The 20199-nt window shown below is 37.9% G+C and overlaps 1 protein-coding gene across 11 annotated transcripts in view; it reads right to left on the bottom strand.

Annotated features, from left to right (window-relative positions):
* Positions 1 to 20199, bottom strand: part of FRYL (FRY like transcription coactivator) — a 254961-nt gene that overhangs the window by 48186 nt on the left and 186576 nt on the right. For 6 of the 11 annotated variants that reach the window (XM_065914176.1, XM_065914178.1, XM_065914184.1 and 3 more), the window contains 14 exons: positions 19225 to 19397; positions 17926 to 18086; positions 17278 to 17388; positions 16085 to 16239; positions 15674 to 15773; positions 14344 to 14512; positions 10697 to 10956; positions 10192 to 10332; positions 7081 to 7249; positions 5066 to 5150; positions 4449 to 4561; positions 3288 to 3438; positions 2482 to 2585; positions 704 to 889 (listed from right to left, as the gene is read on the bottom strand). In XM_065914176.1, the coding sequence (XP_065770248.1) occupies positions 704 to 889; positions 2482 to 2585; positions 3288 to 3438; positions 4449 to 4561; positions 5066 to 5150; positions 7081 to 7249; positions 10192 to 10332; positions 10697 to 10956; positions 14344 to 14512; positions 15674 to 15773; positions 16085 to 16239; positions 17278 to 17388; positions 17926 to 18086; positions 19225 to 19397 (2078 nt within the window). Of the gene's footprint in view, positions 1 to 688; positions 890 to 2481; positions 2586 to 3287; positions 3439 to 4448; positions 4562 to 5065; positions 5151 to 7080; positions 7250 to 10191; positions 10333 to 10696; positions 10957 to 14343; positions 14513 to 15673; positions 15774 to 16084; positions 16240 to 17277; positions 17389 to 17925; positions 18087 to 19224; positions 19398 to 20199 lie in introns of all 11 variants that reach the window. The other 5 variants (XM_065914173.1, XM_065914177.1, XM_065914175.1 and 2 more) reach the window with 1 other exon arrangement.

The raw sequence follows: 20199 nt of genomic DNA, 5'->3' as shown, positions 1-20199 counted from the left end.
CTAACAATTGTTTTCTCACTAACTACAGGGTTTTGAGTAAACAACAGGGCTTCCAGTAAGTAACTTTAAAATGTATTAACCCTGTATCTGACATTATATGATTAGGAAAAAAAGTAATCTTATTTCAATTTTTAAACCCAATTATTTTCTGGGTCATTTATTATAAACCTGATGATACTGATGAATGAAATAAATAAGTTAGGGCTATTAGGGGAAAAGAAAATACAATTTGAAAAGTAAAACAAATTCACATCAACAGTGAAATAAATTCTACAGTAAAGTCTCATTAATTTGGACCTCACTACTTAAAAATATATAATTTGGAACTTACTAGACTTCAAGATGTATAACATTTTAAATGCAATTAATATAACTGAAAGAATAAAAAATTTTAACTGTCTTCCTTCTTCAGTTTTTCAGCTCTTGAGAGTAGGAGGAATCTAATACGAGTTCAACATTTTTTTCATAACCAGTGCTAAAATTAAGCCACTCAACATTTTTATGACAAAGATCCTTAAAGGTAACAGAGATTCAAATACTCCCAGTTTAATTCCTTCTTTTATGAATTAATAATGTCACTGGTACCTAAAATAATAAAACTATATTAAAAAGTACTCTCTAGTATCTCAACTTCAGCTGACTTTCTCTAATGCAAGATTGACAAAGTATGGTTCTATTTTCAAACTACTTTTAAAGCAAATACCTGTGAAAGTATAATCTAAGTGTGCAATTTGTTTGACGGTAAGCACCCTGGGCTCATTAAACTCCTTGTTCCTGAGGAGGACAGAAGCAACAGTTCGGATGTTGCTGTTGGATCCCATTACTATCAACAAGTGCAGAAGCAGGCGTTTGCAGTGTTCATACACCTCAGGGTGGCAGTGGTCGAACCCTAAAAAGAGCGGCAGACAGCTGTCATCAGCAAAGGGAAACGACGAGGAGTATTCTTGCTACCAAATGCATATTTTAAAAAGAAAAACACAACTTAAATATTGTGTGAAAGATGACATGCTACATCAAGTTTTTTTATTGGCCTAGAGTTCGTTCACACTTTTACAATGTCATATGGTCCTACTGGACTAGGGTGAATCAAGACAAGTTTCCAATGTGGTTTATGTCTGAAATTTAGTAATCTCTTAGAAACCATTACTCTGTTACTTAACATTAGATGGACATGAACTTCTAAAGGCAAGCATTTTTTGTGCCTGGAACAAAACAGAAAGTCAGTAGATGTTTGCTTACTGAAGGAACAAAGTAATATATAATATGTGTACATATCAGGAAAATTTAGGAGAACATGGCTATTTTGACTTGCTTCAGGCAAACAATCTTACAAGCATGAGAAGTATTGCTGAGATGTGATGGATTCCACATGTGATGAATCCATCCCACAAGAGGGATCCCCTTCTTTGTCACAGAAGGCACAGTGGAGCTTCAACTGTAATAATTAGACTGTCTAGAATCCAATTATTTTGGGAAACAGTCAGTACCCATTTCAATTTTCCATTTACTCTAAAAGTTCACAGTCCTAAAGGTAAATTAATTTTACTCTTGCTACTGTTACAGAATCTTTCCTGCTGGAAGGTGTGTCTACTTTTGTGTGCAGTGGGAGAGACTGTATGAACAGAACAGGACTTGTCTGTGGTTAAAAGACAGGCTAGGAGTAACACCCCTCTAGACCATGAGAATCCCAATAAAAAGTGTCATGGAAACAACATACAAAAATAAGAACAGAAATATGAAAAAAAAAAAAAGGACAGAAATATGTAGAAACTTTCTCAAAACCATACCACTTTTCCCACTGAGGAAAACTATGAAGGTTCCTCAAAATACTAGAAATAGATCTACTATATGATCCAGCAATTCTCCTGGGGGGTATATATCCAAAGAAAACAAAAACACTAGGAACGATATATGCACCCCCCGTGTTCACAGCAGCATTATTTACAACAGCCATTTAAAAGGAATGAAATAATGCCATTCGCAGCAACAGGGACGAGCCTGGAGGGCATTACGCTTAGTGACAGAGGCCAGAGAGAAAAAGACAAGTGCTGTGTGTTATCACTTACATGTGAAATCTAAAAAATAAAACAGACTACTGAATACAGCAAAATAGAAGCTGACTAACGGACAGAAAGAACATACTAGTAGTAGTGGGAAGAGGGACGGTGGGGGAGGAGTAGCAAGATAGGGGTGGGGAATTAAAAGAGACACAAGCTATTGTGTATAAAGTAAGTAAGTTACACGGATATATCATACAGCACAGGGACTCTAGCTGATACTTTATAATAACTATAAATGCTGTAGAATCTACACAAGTTTTGAATCATTATTTGTACATTATTTGAAACTCATATTTTAAATCAACTACACCTCAGTAAAGATAAATGAATAAAATGCAACCTATAAAAAGCAAACATACCATATACTGCCTTTCAGTGATCACAGAAATACACAATGAAAGAAATACCAAATATTTATTACCTATAAAAATTGCATGAAGAAGAAGATGGAGGTAGCTTCCCCATTCCACCTTCACACTGTGATCAATGATGAGATCCGTCAAAAGGATCACGGCTATGTTACACCTATGACAAACAAGAGCCTTATTAATGTTCCACTAGAGCAAACCTAGAGAAAATCTTATGCAAATTACTCTAAGATTTAATACTGTATTTTATGGAAAAATACAATTTCTCAAGAAAAAAAAAAGAAGAAAAGAAATACAGCTGAGGAAACTGTTCAGTGATAGTTTTACACACTTATTTGCTAAGGGCTATTTGCTATTTGCTATTTGCCTATTTGCTAAGGGCTCCTCCAAGTCAAGGGCCATGTTTTCTCCATCTTCAACCCTAAGACCTGGTGCACTGCTTGCCACATAGTTGGTGTTCGGTACATGTTTGGTACATTTATACACTTTGAAAGAATGCAGTCACTGTTCTATTGTGATTTTTGCTAAGCAGGAAATCAGCTTAACTCAAAATAAGAGTGCCTACCACTGTAAAATAGTATTTTTCAGATGTAATAACTGGGTCCCAGAAAGGTCAAGTAACTATGCCAGACACCCAGAAAAGCAGCAGCAGCAGAATTAGATTTAACACTATTCATTGTAAACAGTGAGAAGTCTGGGTTTTTAGATCGCTTAAAATCTAAATACACGTTTAGAATTTGTGGCAGTATCAAAGGAAAGAAGGTTGCTTGTGTTCCGTGTTGTCAGATAGCATAGAGACAGCTGAAAGTATTAAGCAGCGGTTTGGCTCGTATGAAATAGTAATGACGCTGTGGTCCACCTGTGAAGAGGTAATCCAGGTGATGACGTTTCAGGCAAGTAATCCACCAGTGGTGACCAGCAGCCTCCAGCTGGTGGGAAGGGTAGTGGCTCTCCTTGATTATGCTCCATCACTTTCAGTCGCCAATTAGAATAAAGTGGCATTGAGTCACCTATCAAAATAAAATGATCTCATTGTCTACACCATCTAATTTCTGCCAATATAAGCAAACTCTAGTAAGACACCAACTACTTATAGCACTGGAAAGTGATAAAAAAGAAAATTTCCCACTATTTTGACAGATGTTTGCTAGGTAGACCTGGGTACCAATATTATCAGATTAAGCAAATCAGAGAGAGAAAAAGATATATCAATTCAAATTCCTTTATTTTAAATCAAAGCAAAACTACACGAGCACCTCATCATGATTTCACAACTGACTGATGTCCAAGCTATGAGACCACATTATTGGTAAAGCTGCCTTGTATCAAGGGCCTTCTGGTAAGTTACTCAGTTCAAATTTCTGGAGATAGGGCCGATTCAACCCATCTTCAATGGAAATCTGCTCTACTGCAGTGGGGCTGCAGGGTACAGTAAAAAAGGCCGTCAGGACACGTGAGTTCTGTGTGACGTGGGTAAGTCACTTCACCTCTCTGGGCCTCAGTTCCACTGTGTGCAAAATGAGGAGAGTGGACCAGATCACCTTCAGGGTCCCTTACGGTCTGAACGCTTATGCTTCCATTTCACCCTACCTTAGTGTTAAAATGAGACTCAGACAGAGTGCTCATTTTGCAACTGCAAGGGAGAATGTTCAATAAAACCTGAGTCCCACCAAAGATCAAACCTGTTCAAAACAGCAGCCTGTTGCCTGTGTGTCTGTTCTGTGATTCTTTCTATGATGCTTCTTGAGAACCAATTCTTTTGTTCCTTTTGATCAACCTACAGGGAACCTGTGCTTTTAAAATGTATTTTCCCCACTTAATGTTGCTTCTTAAAGTCAAGACATTTCAGATTATGTTGGAACACCACTAGTGGCAGTTAAATACTCTTCTTAAAAACAATTTACTGGAAGAATACTTAACATAATAATAATGTTAATAGTTAACATTACTATAATGATAGTACACCTGACCGTCATAGTTATTAAAAAAGAAACAAAAAAACACATTTGGAATGTATTACTTTTTTCTTCTTCATAAGATCCTCCAGAGCTGCTACTGTATCGAGATTCTAGTCTGTGATGTTGACGATTTAAATGACTGTTTAGTCCACTGTAGATGTCTAGGTGCACATAGCTGTGGGAATGACCACTGAAGTTAGTCACAGTTCATGGTATTTGTACTTTATGTTTCAACTTCTACGCTTAAAAAAAGAACACAGTACACAAATTACTAACTAAAGTTTACTGTGATATATTGTAATTTCCACATTACAATTCAAAAGCTTAAGCTTTGAAGTCAGTTATTTCTGCCTGAAGTTTTTCTTAAACTTCAAATGTTGTGATAATAACATTCTGGTGAAACCTATTCCATATAAAACAGACAAGAGTAAAATATCCATTTAGAAAAGTTAAAAAAAAAGTAGCAACACAAAAAGTGACTTACCATACTCCACCTATTCATTGGTGCATATTAGAAAATCTAGCATGCAAGTGTCTTTAATGTGAAAAATTTCCAGCATGGAAATATATTTCTTCACTAGAATATTAACACCATTCCAATGCAGAAATTGTTGTTTATTCTGATGATAATCAGTATATGTCAAACTGAAAGATTAATGAAGAACAGAGAAGTACTTACCTCTCTTCAATACTCTCTTTTATGGGCTTATTATCAGGATTGCCATCCATGGGAGCAACCATTGTATTGCTACTAGAAGTAGTTCCTGTCATCAGAAATAAAACAGTATCAATGAATGTAACGCTTAGGACAGCTCAATAAGAACAAAAGATTTCATACTACAGATGTCAAAACTTCACTAAAATGAGAGGAAAAGTGAAAGTTGCTCAGTCATGTCTGACTCTTTGCAACCCATGAGCTATACAAGTCCATGGAATTCTTCAGGCCAGAATACTGGAGTGGGTAGCCTTTCCCTTCTTTATGGGATCTTCCCAACCCAGGGATCGAACCCAGGTCTCCAGCATTGCAGGCAGATTCTTAACCAACTGAGCCATAAGGGAAGTCCAAATGAGACAAAGGTGATTTTTAAAAAGGAATGTACTCTTAAAGACCAACAGAGTAAGGAGTCAACAGCAACAAAGTTAGGAATGCTGGAAAACAAATGGACACGAAGTAATTAAGTGTTAAAATAGCTGAATCCAGAGCTGTTAGTGGAGGAAACAAGAAACCTCTGTATCTACATTGTTAAACCTCCAAGAGACTTAGGAATCAATCAGTAGCAAGAGAGGACCTCTGGAAGCAGGGGTTGAAGCAGATGCTGAAAATGGCAAGAACAGTTGAAAATCTATTTCAGAAGTAGCTGGGCCCCAAGAGCTACCCCTGGGTAACTGTCTCTGCTCACTTGAAGTCTTCTCTGATGACAATAAATCAGAGGATTTCTAGACTAGGGCACACCATACACAGGTGAAGGAGGAAGTACTTTACTGAGGATAAGGGAACTAAGTGGAAATATACATACATACGTAAGGAGAAGACATATCTCCCTGCAACCTTCTTACACCACTGGGCTATCAGAAGGCTGAAAGACTGCAAGTGTGTGTATCTATGGATTATATGTATTGGTACACACACATACACACACCCCTACATCTTCTACTCTAGGCAGAGGATTGGAAGAATTTTCTCTGGGGAATCTGATTAGTACAAGAGAAAAGACCAATGGACACTTACATCGATGAAATCATTGTATAAAAAAGGACATCAACAAGTTCCATATATACCTACAGACCATCCAATCAACTCTTTAATATGCCACTGTTAAAGACAGATCTACAGTTGGTAGGCTTTTGAAGACAGCTTTTACTAAGACAAATCAAAACAAAGAAACAGCAATATAAAGAAAATAGGAACTTTCCCAGGTAGAAAGCTTTATCAAATATAGAAGATGATAGTCCAACTGTGAAACATGAATAGGATGCCCCTAAAATTTTTTTAATTAAAAAACTCTCTTTGGAATTAAAAACATTTTAGCAGATAAAAAATTCAATGGAAGCATTATTAGAAATCTCATAGAAAGTATAACAAAAGGATGAAACCAGATGACAAAGGTAAATTATAAAACATAGTATGAAAGATCTCCAATTATACAATGTTATTAACATCACAAAAGCATTTAATATAAACTGAGTGACAAAGAATTTCATATAAATTTAATCTATAACAGTCCAGATATTATATCAATTTTCAATGGATGTAGTTTCAACTCAAAATATTATGATAATATGGATATACATAAAAGTAAATACACTCACATGATTGAATACTATGTATATTATATGCTCAAATAATTACAAAATGAAATTACACAGTAATTTCAATACATGAGCAATTCTGATATGTAAAATATGTAAAATATTAATTATATCCATTTATAAGAGCATCTGTTGTAAATGGACAAAATGGATATATTCCAGTTCTGAATAGGTATGTAAATGTTCCCTTTATCACATTACAAATCCTTACACTGTCAAACCTTTCTACTCATATGATTTACAAAGTTCTATCAAGTTAATTACATCCATGACTTATGTCTGCGTGTTTTCTCTATGACGTTTAAAGCAAATGCCTGCTAAAATGAACAGTTGTGGAAAGCTTCTTTTCTGATACAAAGTAATCAGTTTTAAATGACTTCTCACCTGAGGTGACAGAAGGGATTTTATAGCTGGAAGTGATGCGGTAATAAGGGGGGTTATCCATGTGAGTGACTCCTGAACTGACAGGGTCGGTCAGCTGTAGTTCACTCACCAGTTCTTCAAGCAACTGCATTGTTTTGTCTCTACCTAAATATACAATAACTTTCTTCACCTGTCACAAAAAAAAATCATTTGGAAAAGAAAAGGCACAATTTTTATCGCAAAAACTTGAGACAAATTTTATCAGAGTAAGTTCAGCTTTAAGTAGTAGATGAATAAGCACAATCTAAATGTGAATAGACACTGATCAGCAATTAGACATTAATCAGCTTTATAAGTAAGTACTCTTCCCTTCAGCCCTCAATATCGTATCGAATTAGGATGACCTAGATATATTGCTTAATGGTGTCCATAAAGTCATCACTTCCTTTACATATGTTTAGAAAAGCAAAAGATAACTGCCTTTTTATAAATTAGTTTCTTTTTCAATGGAAAATGAAGTGAAAGTCACTTAGTTGTGCTCAACTCTTTGAGACCCCCATGGACTATGCAGTCCATATTATCAGGGTTGATCTCCCTTTAGATTGACTGGTTTGATCCATCTTACTTGATCAGTCATACTTGATCAAAAAGTATGTTTCAGTAGTATGTATTATTGAAATAGGCTGATCAATTAGTATGCGATCTTTCTTTTTTCTCCCTATTTAAACCTTAGTACTTAAAATGGGGTCCTCGTAGAACATGCATTATTATCTGGAGCTTTCAGAAAATACAGAATCTCTGGCCCCACCCCCAACTCCAGAATGAGAATGAGAACAAGATCCCCAGTTGATTCCCGCTGCATTCAGATGTGTGAGAAGCTGTTTTACATCACCCCGGAGAAGTCTTAAAACATGCTTTATCACATCACACCAGAAATCTGATAATGGTTCTCTGATAATTGACCTCCCACACAGCTCTAGATCTATCCAACCTGCTCTACTTGCTAATTCTTTGTTCTCAAGTTCAGTCTCCTCTGATCACATCAGGTACATTTCAGCCTCTGTGTCTTCGCTCTGACTCAGGACCTCTGAGCTATGTCACTCTTCTCGCTACCTTCTTGATTCATTTGTAAAACTGCAATCATCTTACGAAATTCACAGATTTCTTCCAGAAATTAAGTAATGTAAATGAAGTGCTTGTACTATGCCTGGCCTATAAGTAGTGCTTAAGAAGTGATAATTAAGAAATTATTATCATGAAAAACAGCTCTTTTAAAATTTCTGGCAAATGGCAATTCCCTGAATTTCATCTTGAAAAGAGAAAGTGTTAGTCACTCAGTTGTGTCCAGCTCTTTGTGACCCCATGGACTGTAGCCCACCTCTGTCCTTGGAATTCTCCAGACAGGAACACTGGAGTGGACTGCCATGCCCTTCCCCAGGGGACCTTCCCGACCCAGGATCGAACCTGGGTCTCCCGCACTGCAGGCAGATTCTTTACCATCTGAGCCACCAGGCAAGCCCAGGAATTTCATCGTGGCTTCTTGGAATTACAACTTCATGCCTGTTTCTAGTACCAGTGCCAACTCGGTCATCCATCCATCCAAGTAAGGGGAACTTCCTGCGTATCAGGCACTAGTCTAGGCTCTGACAAGAAGGCAATGAACTAAATAAACAAAGATTCCTGCTCTTTTTTTTTTTTTTTCTTTTTGCTGCTGTGCACGTCTTACAGGATCTTAGTTCCCTGACCAGGGATTGAACCCAGGCCGTAGCAGTGAAAACACCAGTTCTAACCACTGGATTGCCAAGGAATTCTCAGATTCCTGCTCTTAAGAGCTCAAAATCTACTGGACTGATTGAGGCAAACATAATGAGGCAAAAAAATAGAATATATGGTGAGTTCAATGATAAAGTGTTAGGAAAACCAATGAAACAGGGAAAGAAAAAGAAGAGTGTATGTGTGGGGGCAGGGCATTTGCATATTTGAACAAGATGACCAGCAAAGCTATCAGTGAGAACAGCCATTTGAGGAAACATCTTTAAGAAGGTGCAGAAATGAGCAACTGACTGTTTGGGGAGAGAGGAAAGTAAATGGCAAGGCCCCTGGGTGGGATGCCTGAGTGAGAGCCGCGCAGCAGAGGGTTCAGCATGGTTCAGGGCAGGGGGCTTGAGGGGGACTGTTAGGACCTGTGGTCAGACAGCTAATGTGGGATCATGTTTTGTACTACACACCCACCTTTCTCCAAGTGCTTCTCAATGCAGATCATTGTGACATGCCTTCAGAACAAAGCTTTCAGTCATCAGGTTAACCCAGGAGATGATGGGTAAAGCAAGGCTACTCAATGGTTCCTTTCAAGGAGGATCCATAAGCACGTTTAGAGCAACACTGCAGAGCTGGTGTTCCATAGAGCATCCTTTAAGGAGATGCCACCCCGTGTCTAACAGTTATATCTACATACACACACGTCTGTGTGCATGCATGTATATTCAGTTTAACCTTTGTGTTTGATAGTTCCATATTGTTCTCTTGAGCAGATTTAAGTACTGTTCTTTCTTCAGAGGATAAAGACTGTTTATTTTTCACTGTGTATCTCTTATCATGATTTTCCCTGCTTCCAGAAGCCTTTAGGGCATGATTCTATAGGTAGTGAGCTCTCACTTCTCATCATGCTCTAATATTCCAATGGCAGCTGCTGATAGGAAAAACTATTAACATGTCTCCACTTTCCCATTACTTTCTGTCCAATATCATCTCTAATTCCCTCAGACAGTGGTGGTTCCAAAGTTTTCCACCCTCAGGACTCTGCAATTTTCCTCCGTAGCCCTTACCATGACCGTACATTACTAACCAACTGATTTATTCATTAAATAAATTAGGTGTGGGTTCAAAGAATAAAATCTGTAGCATCCATCAGATTATAATGCCCAGAACATAGAAGAGCACTTGGCCTATAGTAAAGCCAGGTAATATTTATTAAATGAATCAATGAATGAGTCCATGTGCTATTTCCTGATTGTCCTCCTCCTGGCCCCTGCTTTGCGTCCGCTGTTCTACTGCTGCCCAGATTCTGACATCACAAGACACCAGGTAAATATACATATACATATATGAAAGTGAATGAACTTGAACACATACGTAAGGCAAGAGGCTTGGTTCACTATTTACTCCACAAATGCTGATCAAAAAGTGCAGTATTATTTTCAGGTTTTTCGGCCAGCCATCTGCGAGTGTGGTCCACACGTTCTCCACCTCCGACCACGCCAGCTCATCACCATACTAGATACAGGAAATACAGCACACATACTTCAGTAGCACTTTAGTAACAACCATCCATTCAAACCAAACTCATAACATCGTGAAATGTCAGAAAGTAATGCTTTGAGAGACAGCTTTAATCTTCTCCACATTGTAGAGAAATAATCTCTTTCAAAAAATCTAAATACAAATATCATTAATCACATATGATTTTAGCTCCAATCCCAAAAAGTATATCTGATATGAAACTTTTTTTTTTTAAGAAAGGAACTTATTTATAACACACACTTGTTTGGATTATCTAATCTCTTTGTCTATTTCTAACCCGTTTCCGCCTCCTAACTCGGTAATTCTGTGCAGGAACCACAAATACAAAACCTGTTACCTTTGCTGTCATGTACATCAGATTATTCAAAACCATGGCAGTGGCTTGTGGGGATCCCCAGCCTTCTCCTCGTAGCCAGCGCCTGCTAGTCACCATCAGCTCTCGGTCTTTTAAGGAATCCTCTTCATCTTCATCATGTCGCCTCGCTGATGGCAAGGGTTTCAAATCCACCAGCTCGATGTTGTTCATCCACGGCAACAGGTAGTGCAACATCACCTGTCTCCCAGCAGGGTGAGCTGTCTGAATTCTCTGGCTTATCTCTGTGGTTAAGGACAAGTCAGGGAGGGAACAGCTGATGTAACTGTGCTTTCCTTTGATTTGCAATGAATTTAAATGTAACTTTTTAATTCTGAGAAACAAACAAGCCGGATTTTACTCACCACATTTAAGAATTATGAGCACTGTTTCTCCTTTTAAGAAATCTGACCTTGATGACATCATAAAGAAAAGGAAACAGCGAACATACACCACATACTTACCTTTATATAAAATATCTCTGCTAGTAAAGAATGTTTGCACACTACTGGTGAGTCTGTAAATGGTGTAACTGCTATGAAAATAGTGTAATGGCTCCTCAAAAAAATTAAAAATAGAACTACAATAGGAGTTAGACATCCCACTGCTGACAATAGATCCAAAAGAACTGAAAGCAGGGTCCTGAAGACCTAGCTCATAGCAGCAACAATTTACAATGGCCAAGAAGTGGAACCAATCCAAATGTTCACTGCTAGACAAATGGATAAACAAAATGTGTGTTCTGACACACACACACATAATAGAATACTCTGCAGCTTTACAAAGAATGGAAGTCCTGTTACTTGCTACAACATGAAAGGATCACCTTTGAGGACATTATGCTAAGTGAAAATAGCTAATCATAAAACCAAATACTATAAGCTTCCACTTTTATAAGGTATCCAATATAATCAAGTTCAGAGAAACAGAAAGCACAGTGGTAGTTAACAGGGGCTGGGGGAAGTTCAGGAAAAGGGGAGTTTACTGTTGAGTAGGTATAAAGTTTCACTTCTGTAGGATGAAAAATTGCAGGAGATCTGCTTCACAACAATATAAATACACTTAACGCTACTGAACTGTACAGTTAAAATGATTAATGTGGTAAATTTTTACTACATGTGCTTCTTAACAAATAAAAAAACATAAGATAAAGACAATCTTTATACATGGATTAAAGTGAAAAACCTCACATATTTCGGTTCTACCTAGGGGAGACTCCTATGAAGTGCTTATTACTTTTACATTCATCTCATATAGTGCCCATGATAAACTTTGTGAGGTGGATAGTTCGAGTAACATGTGCAAGGTCAGAAAATGATCAAGCGGCAGAGGATTCAAATACAAGGTTGATTCCAAAGTCCATGAGTTTTTATATACTGTTTACTTTCCATAAATCACTTTAAGTAAAAACCTTCTCTCCTCAAGTCCCCTTTTGCCCACTGCATCTTACACTTACAACTTCAGAACTGGGTCTGAATTCCAGTTCTACCACATATACACAAATTGACCTAGGACCAACTATCAACCTTTGATCCTCAACTTATTATTCTCAAAGAAGGTAACAAAAGTAGTTGTGTCACGGAGCTACTGTGCAAACTCAACACGGTGCAAACAATCTGCTTGGTCCAATGCCTTGCACACATTTATGCTCAGTTACAACTTTTTAGAAGAACCTCTTCTTTTTTAAAGTAATTAATTTATTTTAACTGGAGAATAATTACTTTACAATATTGTGGTGGTTTTTGCCATATATTGACATGAATCAGCCAGAGGTGCACACGTGTCCCCCCATCTTGAAACCCCTCCCACCACCCTCCCCACCCCACCCCTCTGGGTTGTCCCAGAGCACCGGCTTCTTTGAGTGCCCTGCTTCATGCATCAAACTTACACTGGTCATCTAGTTCACATACAGTAATATACATGTTTCAATGCTATTCTCTCAAATCGTCCCACCCTCACCTTCTCCCACAGAGTCCCAAAGTCTGTTCTTTACATCTGTGTCTCTTCTTCTGCCCTGCACATAGGACTGTCGTTACCGTCTAAAAGAACCCCTTCTGTTAACAGGTCAATATTATTACCACAAGTACGAAATATGAGACCTGAAGCTCTGAATGAAGAGATTCTGGCTGAGGGATTTTAAGTATGTATGGGAGCCAAGGCCATGGCAGCACCCACTGCCCTCCTGACCAATTCCATGACCTCTGAGATACCAAGGACTTCTCTCTTTTCTGTACTGAAGCCTCCAGGAAAAGCCCAGGCACCTCGGAGAAAAGGCTAGCAGCAGGAGAATTAGTGGAGACAGCAGTTACTTATCTGCTTCCCAGGTGACGCTAGTGGTAAAGAACCCACCTGCCAAGGCAGGAGACTTAAGACTCAAGTTTGATCCCTGAGTCAGGGAAGATCCCGTAGAGAAGGACATGGCAACCCACTCCAGTATTCTTGCCTAGAAAATTTCATGGACAGAGGAGCCTGGAGGGCTACAGTGTGTAGGGCTATAAAGAGTCAGACACAACTGAAGTGACTTAGCACACATGTGGTTACTACTTTGCACTGATGACCATCCACGTCCATCCTGAAAGGGATGTCGAGACTGGAAGTTGGGAAGAAGGAAGAGGCGTGATTGCTGCTATTTACCAGTGCAAACCTGTGTGCTGCTTTAAACACTGAATGTTAGGAGAATTTAAGTTGTTAATTTTCCCCCAATCAGATCAGTTAGGGGTGGGACTCAAACTATCTCCACTGCTAAAATAGGCACTGTGGAAAGATGCGTCAAGAAGGCGGAGGCCTCTGTGCCTTGAACCTGAATGAAACACTTCAGAGCCCTGGTATCTCCTGCATACCAATTCTGGTGCATATGCAGCACTAAGATTAGAACAAGATCTTACTGAAGATGAAGAGCAGAAAAACTAGCTAAGAGTCTTCTGTATTATAACTAAAAAAACTTTTCAGTTAAAGGATTTATAAGCACGATGGAGGCATCTGCAACAGTGTGTTCATCAACCAGAAGGCTCAAGCTGGATGAACTCCCTAATTATCTTAAATCTGAGTCCTGGGAAACCCATATATATATAGGACATCTTGCTTGACACATAGCCCAAGCTTTAGAAACTCAAGGCAGGAATGTTTGCTGGACCCAAGGAAAGGAAGCTGGACCAGGAAGCAAGGTGGGTTCTTGGCTGTAGTTCTGCTTAAGGCAGTGCAGTATATTCCTCTATGATTAGAAGTCTTACTTACAGACAGAAACCTGTACCCTTATCCCTGCCCATTTATATTATTAAAAACAGACCAATATACAAGATAAACCACAAACTAGAAGATTCAGGAAGTTTTATGTCTACTAAAGGAATATTTTCAAATTGCCTGTAAAGCCCCCTCCTGCTTTTTTTTTTTTGGCAAGTGTGAGTTGGAGAAGAGAGGTCAAGGTTAGAATCCCTTTAGAGATCTTTAATAAGCAATCTCAGTATCATGGTAGATCAGTATTAAAGAGTTCATATTAAAGGGAAAAACCTCTCTTATAAAAAGACAGGTTTTGTTTTAATTCAACCTCAAATTTCATAGCTTTACATTTACTAAAAGTAGTTTTTTCAAAATGGGTGGTGAAGAAAAACTAGTAACCAGTTGAACAATCATACCTGAGAATAGGGCGAGCGTTAGCTCAGGATACGCCCTTGCTAATTCTTCGGACAGCTGATAGTAGGAAACGGAATACAGATGCGGCAGAGGGGACAGCTGGCTGAGAACTCCGTCTGTTCTCTGGACCTCCAGCTTGTGAGCATAGCGAAACATCTTCGGTTCCAGGATCTACAGGAATGTAATCCACCCATTTAAGATTTTGTGGGTCCTCTAAATTTCAGCTATAATTAAAAACATAGAATTTTCTCCCAAGAAACATTATAGTTTCAAAGTTATAGAGTTGTATGCGTTGTAAAGTTTCTTGGATGCTAATTTCTAATTTCAGAAATGTTTGCAAAAGGTCTCTAACTCTTGTTCTTTGTAATTCCAAATGAATACTAGAACAGAGGGTTATAAGGATCGATTTATCTTTCTTTCTAGAGCACTTGGGGGAAAAAAAAGTTATCGGTCCCACCTTGACAAGCTCTGTAATTCTTTACAAGACTTTAACATTCCTTGTGTTGAATGCCAGTAACATAGTTTGAAAATAACTTCAGCAACTCAATATACAATTACTTGAAGATTTACCACTTTTCCAATTCAAAATTATGACTATATAAAAACATGCATATGTGAAAAAAAAACTTCAGACCTATTTTGCTTAATCATGGATTAAATACAAAATATAAGCAAAAAATTCTTTTGATATTTTACTATACGAAGAGCTGCACTACTCAACCTTCTTAACTAATAAAGACACTAGGGTATAATTCTTAAGATGATTCCTCAGTACCACTTCAAACGCTTTGGAAAAATGTGCATCTCCTTGAATCCCATTCTTAATTCTTGGTTAAGAATGAAGAACCACATCTTACCATCAATGGATATAACCATATATCCAAGTGAAATTTCTAAGTTATTCGTCTCAGTCTAATAAAGAAAACTCACAAAAGGCTATCATAAAAGAGCTAATTACTCTTTACTTGATTCTCCAAAACAAACTGACTCACATTATTCTTATTTGCTGAACAGAAACAGGTGAAGGCACCACAGAGGCCCTAACCACTCAACGTTTCCAAGTACTCACGCAAACACACAGAGGCGCACACACCGGTGAGTATGGGGTTACCACGCACAGGCCTCTACAATACACTCAAAACTGTGCATTATGTGTAGACTAAAATGACCCAATTATCTTAGTCTTCTGTTTCTAATGGTAATTAGGAATCATAACATACACCACTATTAAAAATAAAGATGAACATTAGCATACTTTCAAGGCAAAGAATAGATTGCTGTGCTTCGTTAAGTCCCGACTAAAAACATATTTTAATTAATATGTTTACAAACCTGTAAAAGTTGCATAGCAACTTCATAGATACTTCGAGAAGAATCAGCGGCTTTAAACAGTATCAGATTGAGGAGCATCACTGTGTCACACTGATAATCCCTAGGGACAAATTTCACATGTTAGATAAATAATGTTTAGAGGCTTTCACACCAGCTAATAAACATGATATGATATAAAGGGAAGGATACAGGCATGCAGGAGCTAAGCCTATGAGGTGACTGGTTTTTTTTTTTTTTTAAAGGCAATAGGTACGACAGATGCATGGTAATCATTATCACTATTTGGTTAGATTTTGTTCAAGTTTAAGGTAAGAAAACATTGGTTTATTAATATCGGTGAGTTCAAAAGGACACACTCTGTTTTTTAAGAGATGCTAAATAAATTACAAAAGACAGCAGAATCTAGAGTACCTGTTCTGGAAAACATTAGCTATGGCTTTGAAACAGCCAGCGGCCACTCTCTTGGAACCCGTGTAACAGCGATCCACTGTCCAGTACATCAGGTTGCTCTGATCCGGGTTCAGCTCCAGCAGTAATGTAACTGCCTCACAGCCCAACTGATGAACCTAAGCAAAGGCCACAAAATTGCCCAGGACAAAGAAAGGGATATATTATTTATCTACTCCTCTTACATTTCAATTAAAATAATACAGTGCATATATTCATTGTATTTCATCACAAAACTCAAGTCTCCTTTAGTTCAACTCTTTCTGATTTTATTCAACCAGCAGAAAAACCAACACGGAGAAATTAAACGTGGTCTCCTGCTTTTTATATAAGACTCTTAGACGTACAATTCAATTTTCCAGCAGAGCCCTGGAGGTGGCTGATGAATATGAACAGTGATTAAGTGCTTTCAGGAAAATGAGTGATTAACCTCCCAGTTATTTTTGTCGAAATTTATTCTTATTTTTGATAGCCCAATACAAAATATATTTCTTCCAGGGGGAAGAAATCCAAGTCCTATTTTAAATTGTGAGGTCTGTGTTTGTATGGTATGAGTAATGAGGGAGGAAAAGTGATTAATTGGAGAGTCATCAAAAAAATTAAACAGAGCAAAGAGCATATTTCTTCCATGGAGCTTAAAGTATTCCACAATTGTATTCTTTTACTGATTTAAAACCCTTTATGAGATAAATACACACTACTATATTAATCCTCTAAGAGGGAAATTAAAATTGTTTAAATGAGAACTAAATAAGAATTAGAAATATTAGTTTATGATATCCTATTCAGTTTTACATGATGTGTTTTGGGCCCATCATTCTAACCTATCTTATTTCAAAAAGAAATATTCAGTGAGCCATACGATAACTCTAAATAATGCAGTGTGTGTGCGCTCAGTCATATCCAACTCTCTAAGACCACACGAACTGTAGCCCCCCAGGCTCCTCTGCCTATGAAGTTTCCCAGGCAAGAATACTGCAGTGGGTTGCCATCTCCTACTCCAGGTGATCTTCCCAACCCAGAGATGGAACCTGCATCTCCTGCGTCTCCTGCACTGACAGGCAGATAATCTACCACCAGTGCCACCTGGGAAGCCCCCAAATAAGGCAATGCAGTGACAATTTACTACGGAATTTTAAGGGAACTATCACAATTACCTTTTTGTCCAGAGAGTCCAAAATGTTATCCAGCCATTTGTACAAATAGCCATCTGATGAAAGTCCTACATTATCTGCAACAGGGCCACAACAGAGTACAGCAGACATAGCCTTCAAACAATAATATTAGAATTACATTTAAAACATTTCAGAGGTCAAGTGTTGGTTGCTCAATGAGAAGAGGCAGGATATTTTACTCATGCTTACGTAGCCACAATATCTTTAATACTTTCTTTGTTTACAAAGAAAAGCATAATAGTAACTTTTGAAACTAAGAAATTTAATATGAGCAGTACATATATATCACGATACTACATTAGACATGGAGTTTGAACAGTACTGGAGGTGAAGGGAAAAACAGATCAAGAGAAAGTACCTAAGTAGGAAAAAAAATAGGTATATTTTTGAGGCAATCCTCAATTCTTTAAGAATGTGGCTTCCAATTTTCATAGATTCTGGGATATTTCTACATTATGTTTTATGCATTTAAATAAATTTCCAGTATAAGCAGGCAAATATATATTCTAGTACTCCCAGGTACTCTGAAGAAATCCTGATCTTGTTTATGACACCAGGCACTGAGAGAGAAAAATATTTTAACTCCACTCTTAGCCTAAGAAAAAAGAAATCAGATTTTCAGGTAAATACCTTCAGTGCCGAGTACTGATGTCTGTTAATCTGCATATTTCTATCACTGTATCTGTCCAAGGGTGTAAACATGATGCTAAAAGGACCCGCCCAGTGACTGAACAGCATAAACAGACTGTGACGAAGGCTCTGCTGAGGAAAAATACTTCTTCTCTGGTGCACTGTAAATAAAAAATAGGCGGAAAAAATTATTTTCATTTCTTCTTCCCTTAATATGCACGTCAATTTATTTGTTATTGGATGGTGGTGATGTTAGTCGCTCGGTCGTGTCTGACTCTTTGCAACCCCATGGACTGCAGTCCACCAGCCTCCTCTGTCCATGGGATTCTCCAGGCAAGAATACTGGAGTGGGTTGCCATTCCCTTCTCCAGGGGATCTTCCTGATCCAGGGATTGAACCCAGGTCTCCTGCATTGCAGGCAGATTCTTTACCATCTGAGCCACCAGGATTGTTATTGGATACATAATATCATATAAGAAGCAAGCAAAAGTTTTCATTTTAACCTACCTCCAACCTCCACAGTAACAAATTATTCACATATATGCACATATCACAGGAACAGAGCTGCAGTGTACATTATCATGTTCAGTGAGATGCAGTGTTATGTGAAATACGGCATCTTGGCAAGTAGAAGTGCACGGCAGCCACGATGCTACTGAGGGCAGGCAGGGCTGGGCATCAGGCTCCTGCCTCTCCCTGGGCTGTTGCTGGCGACACGCTAACCTTGGCCAGAACATCAACACAGCATACTTCTGGATGATGACTGACAGGTAAGAGAGGGCTTTGGACTACACATACCGTTTTCAGCTATACAATGATCATTACATGGAATCTTGATATATTGATACATAACAGACAACAAGGGAGCTGGTCTACTTGCAGTAAACTATGAGGTCTGGAGTCAAAACCCACTCTGCTGCCTTTTGCTGCTGGTTTAGGTGATCTCCAAGGAATCTTTCCACTTAAAAAAAATCTATTCTACAAGCTCTCTGAAGCGATCCTTGTTGAAGAAACTCAACAGTATCATAATGAACCAAAGTAGAAGTTGTAGACAAGTGCTGAGTAATGGATTAAATCATATCTTTACATTAGTGAGCTTCAGATCAGACAGTGTAGAGGAAACCATGCTCTTTTCCTCTATAGAGCATCATTTGCCTCTAAAATTCCAAATGTTACCCTGACATATTTTTCAAATGTTCACAAGGTGCTTGTCACCTTAGATTACCATTCCTCAGGGGGAGAAAAATTATGATAGTCTCTTAATATTCATTTATGGTTTTGAGGAACTAAAAATCATACCTGGAACATTCTGAATGATATTCGCCACTAAGGCACTAAAATGGCATCGTATATCCTTCAGCGTGTCAGAATCTTTTTCATTTTCTGCTTCCAGGAGTTGTCTAGTTAAATCTACGTATTCTAATAAAGTGTTGTTGAGGAAATGTGTTTCACTATCAAGGCCACCACTTGCACTGAAAATATGGAAGAAAATACATGTTAAGGAAAACGTGATTTTAAACTATAATTTAAGTCAACATTATTCTCTCCATCAAAATATACGGCTTTTCTAAATAAAAATATAAGGAGACACAACGGGAACAGGGAGGATCAGTTTAGAAGGTAGAAAGAGGAAAGACTAATTGTATACATTTACACAGTTGTCCTACATAGACAAAGTATGCCTTTAGCGTAACCAATCAAATATCCATCAGGTACGCATTCTCAGCAAGGATTACTGCTATTACTGGGGATACAAATATTTAAGAGAATTCAGGTAAGAGTGTTCATTTTTTAATCTTCTATTTTAGACCTTGGAAATTTCTGCAAGAATCTCTACAGGAAGATTCTCCTTGAGGCCAGGGTTCTGGGCCTAGAGTCCACTGACTGCAAGGAGGTCATTGGTGACAGAGTCCCAGATCCTGGATTCCAGTCTTGTTCCATCAGTTATTAAGCATGTGACCAGTAGGTACTTGAGAGTGTTTTACCAATAGTAATTTAGTTCACTTTTCCTTGTTCTATTTATTTGAAAATACCTCTAAAGTTTATGATTCCAAAAGTAAAAATACTCTTTCAATAATTGCAAATAGTTTTTTATAAACATCCTAAAGCCATAAAAATAATAGTAAGGAGCCACAGTGATTTTACAGCATATTAAAAATATCAGTCTATGACTTTAAAAATATGTTGAATGTATTCATGATGAAACTCTCCTTTATTCCTTAAGTGAGTGTTTTTAAACTCTGGGTCAACACTTCACAGTGGCTGGCAAACCAA

Source organism: Muntiacus reevesi, chromosome 22 (genome assembly GCF_963930625.1).
Source record: "Muntiacus reevesi chromosome 22, mMunRee1.1, whole genome shotgun sequence".
Classification (NCBI taxonomy): Eukaryota; Metazoa; Chordata; class Mammalia; order Artiodactyla; family Cervidae; genus Muntiacus; species Muntiacus reevesi.
This window is presented reverse-complemented; position numbering and strand designations above follow the sequence as displayed.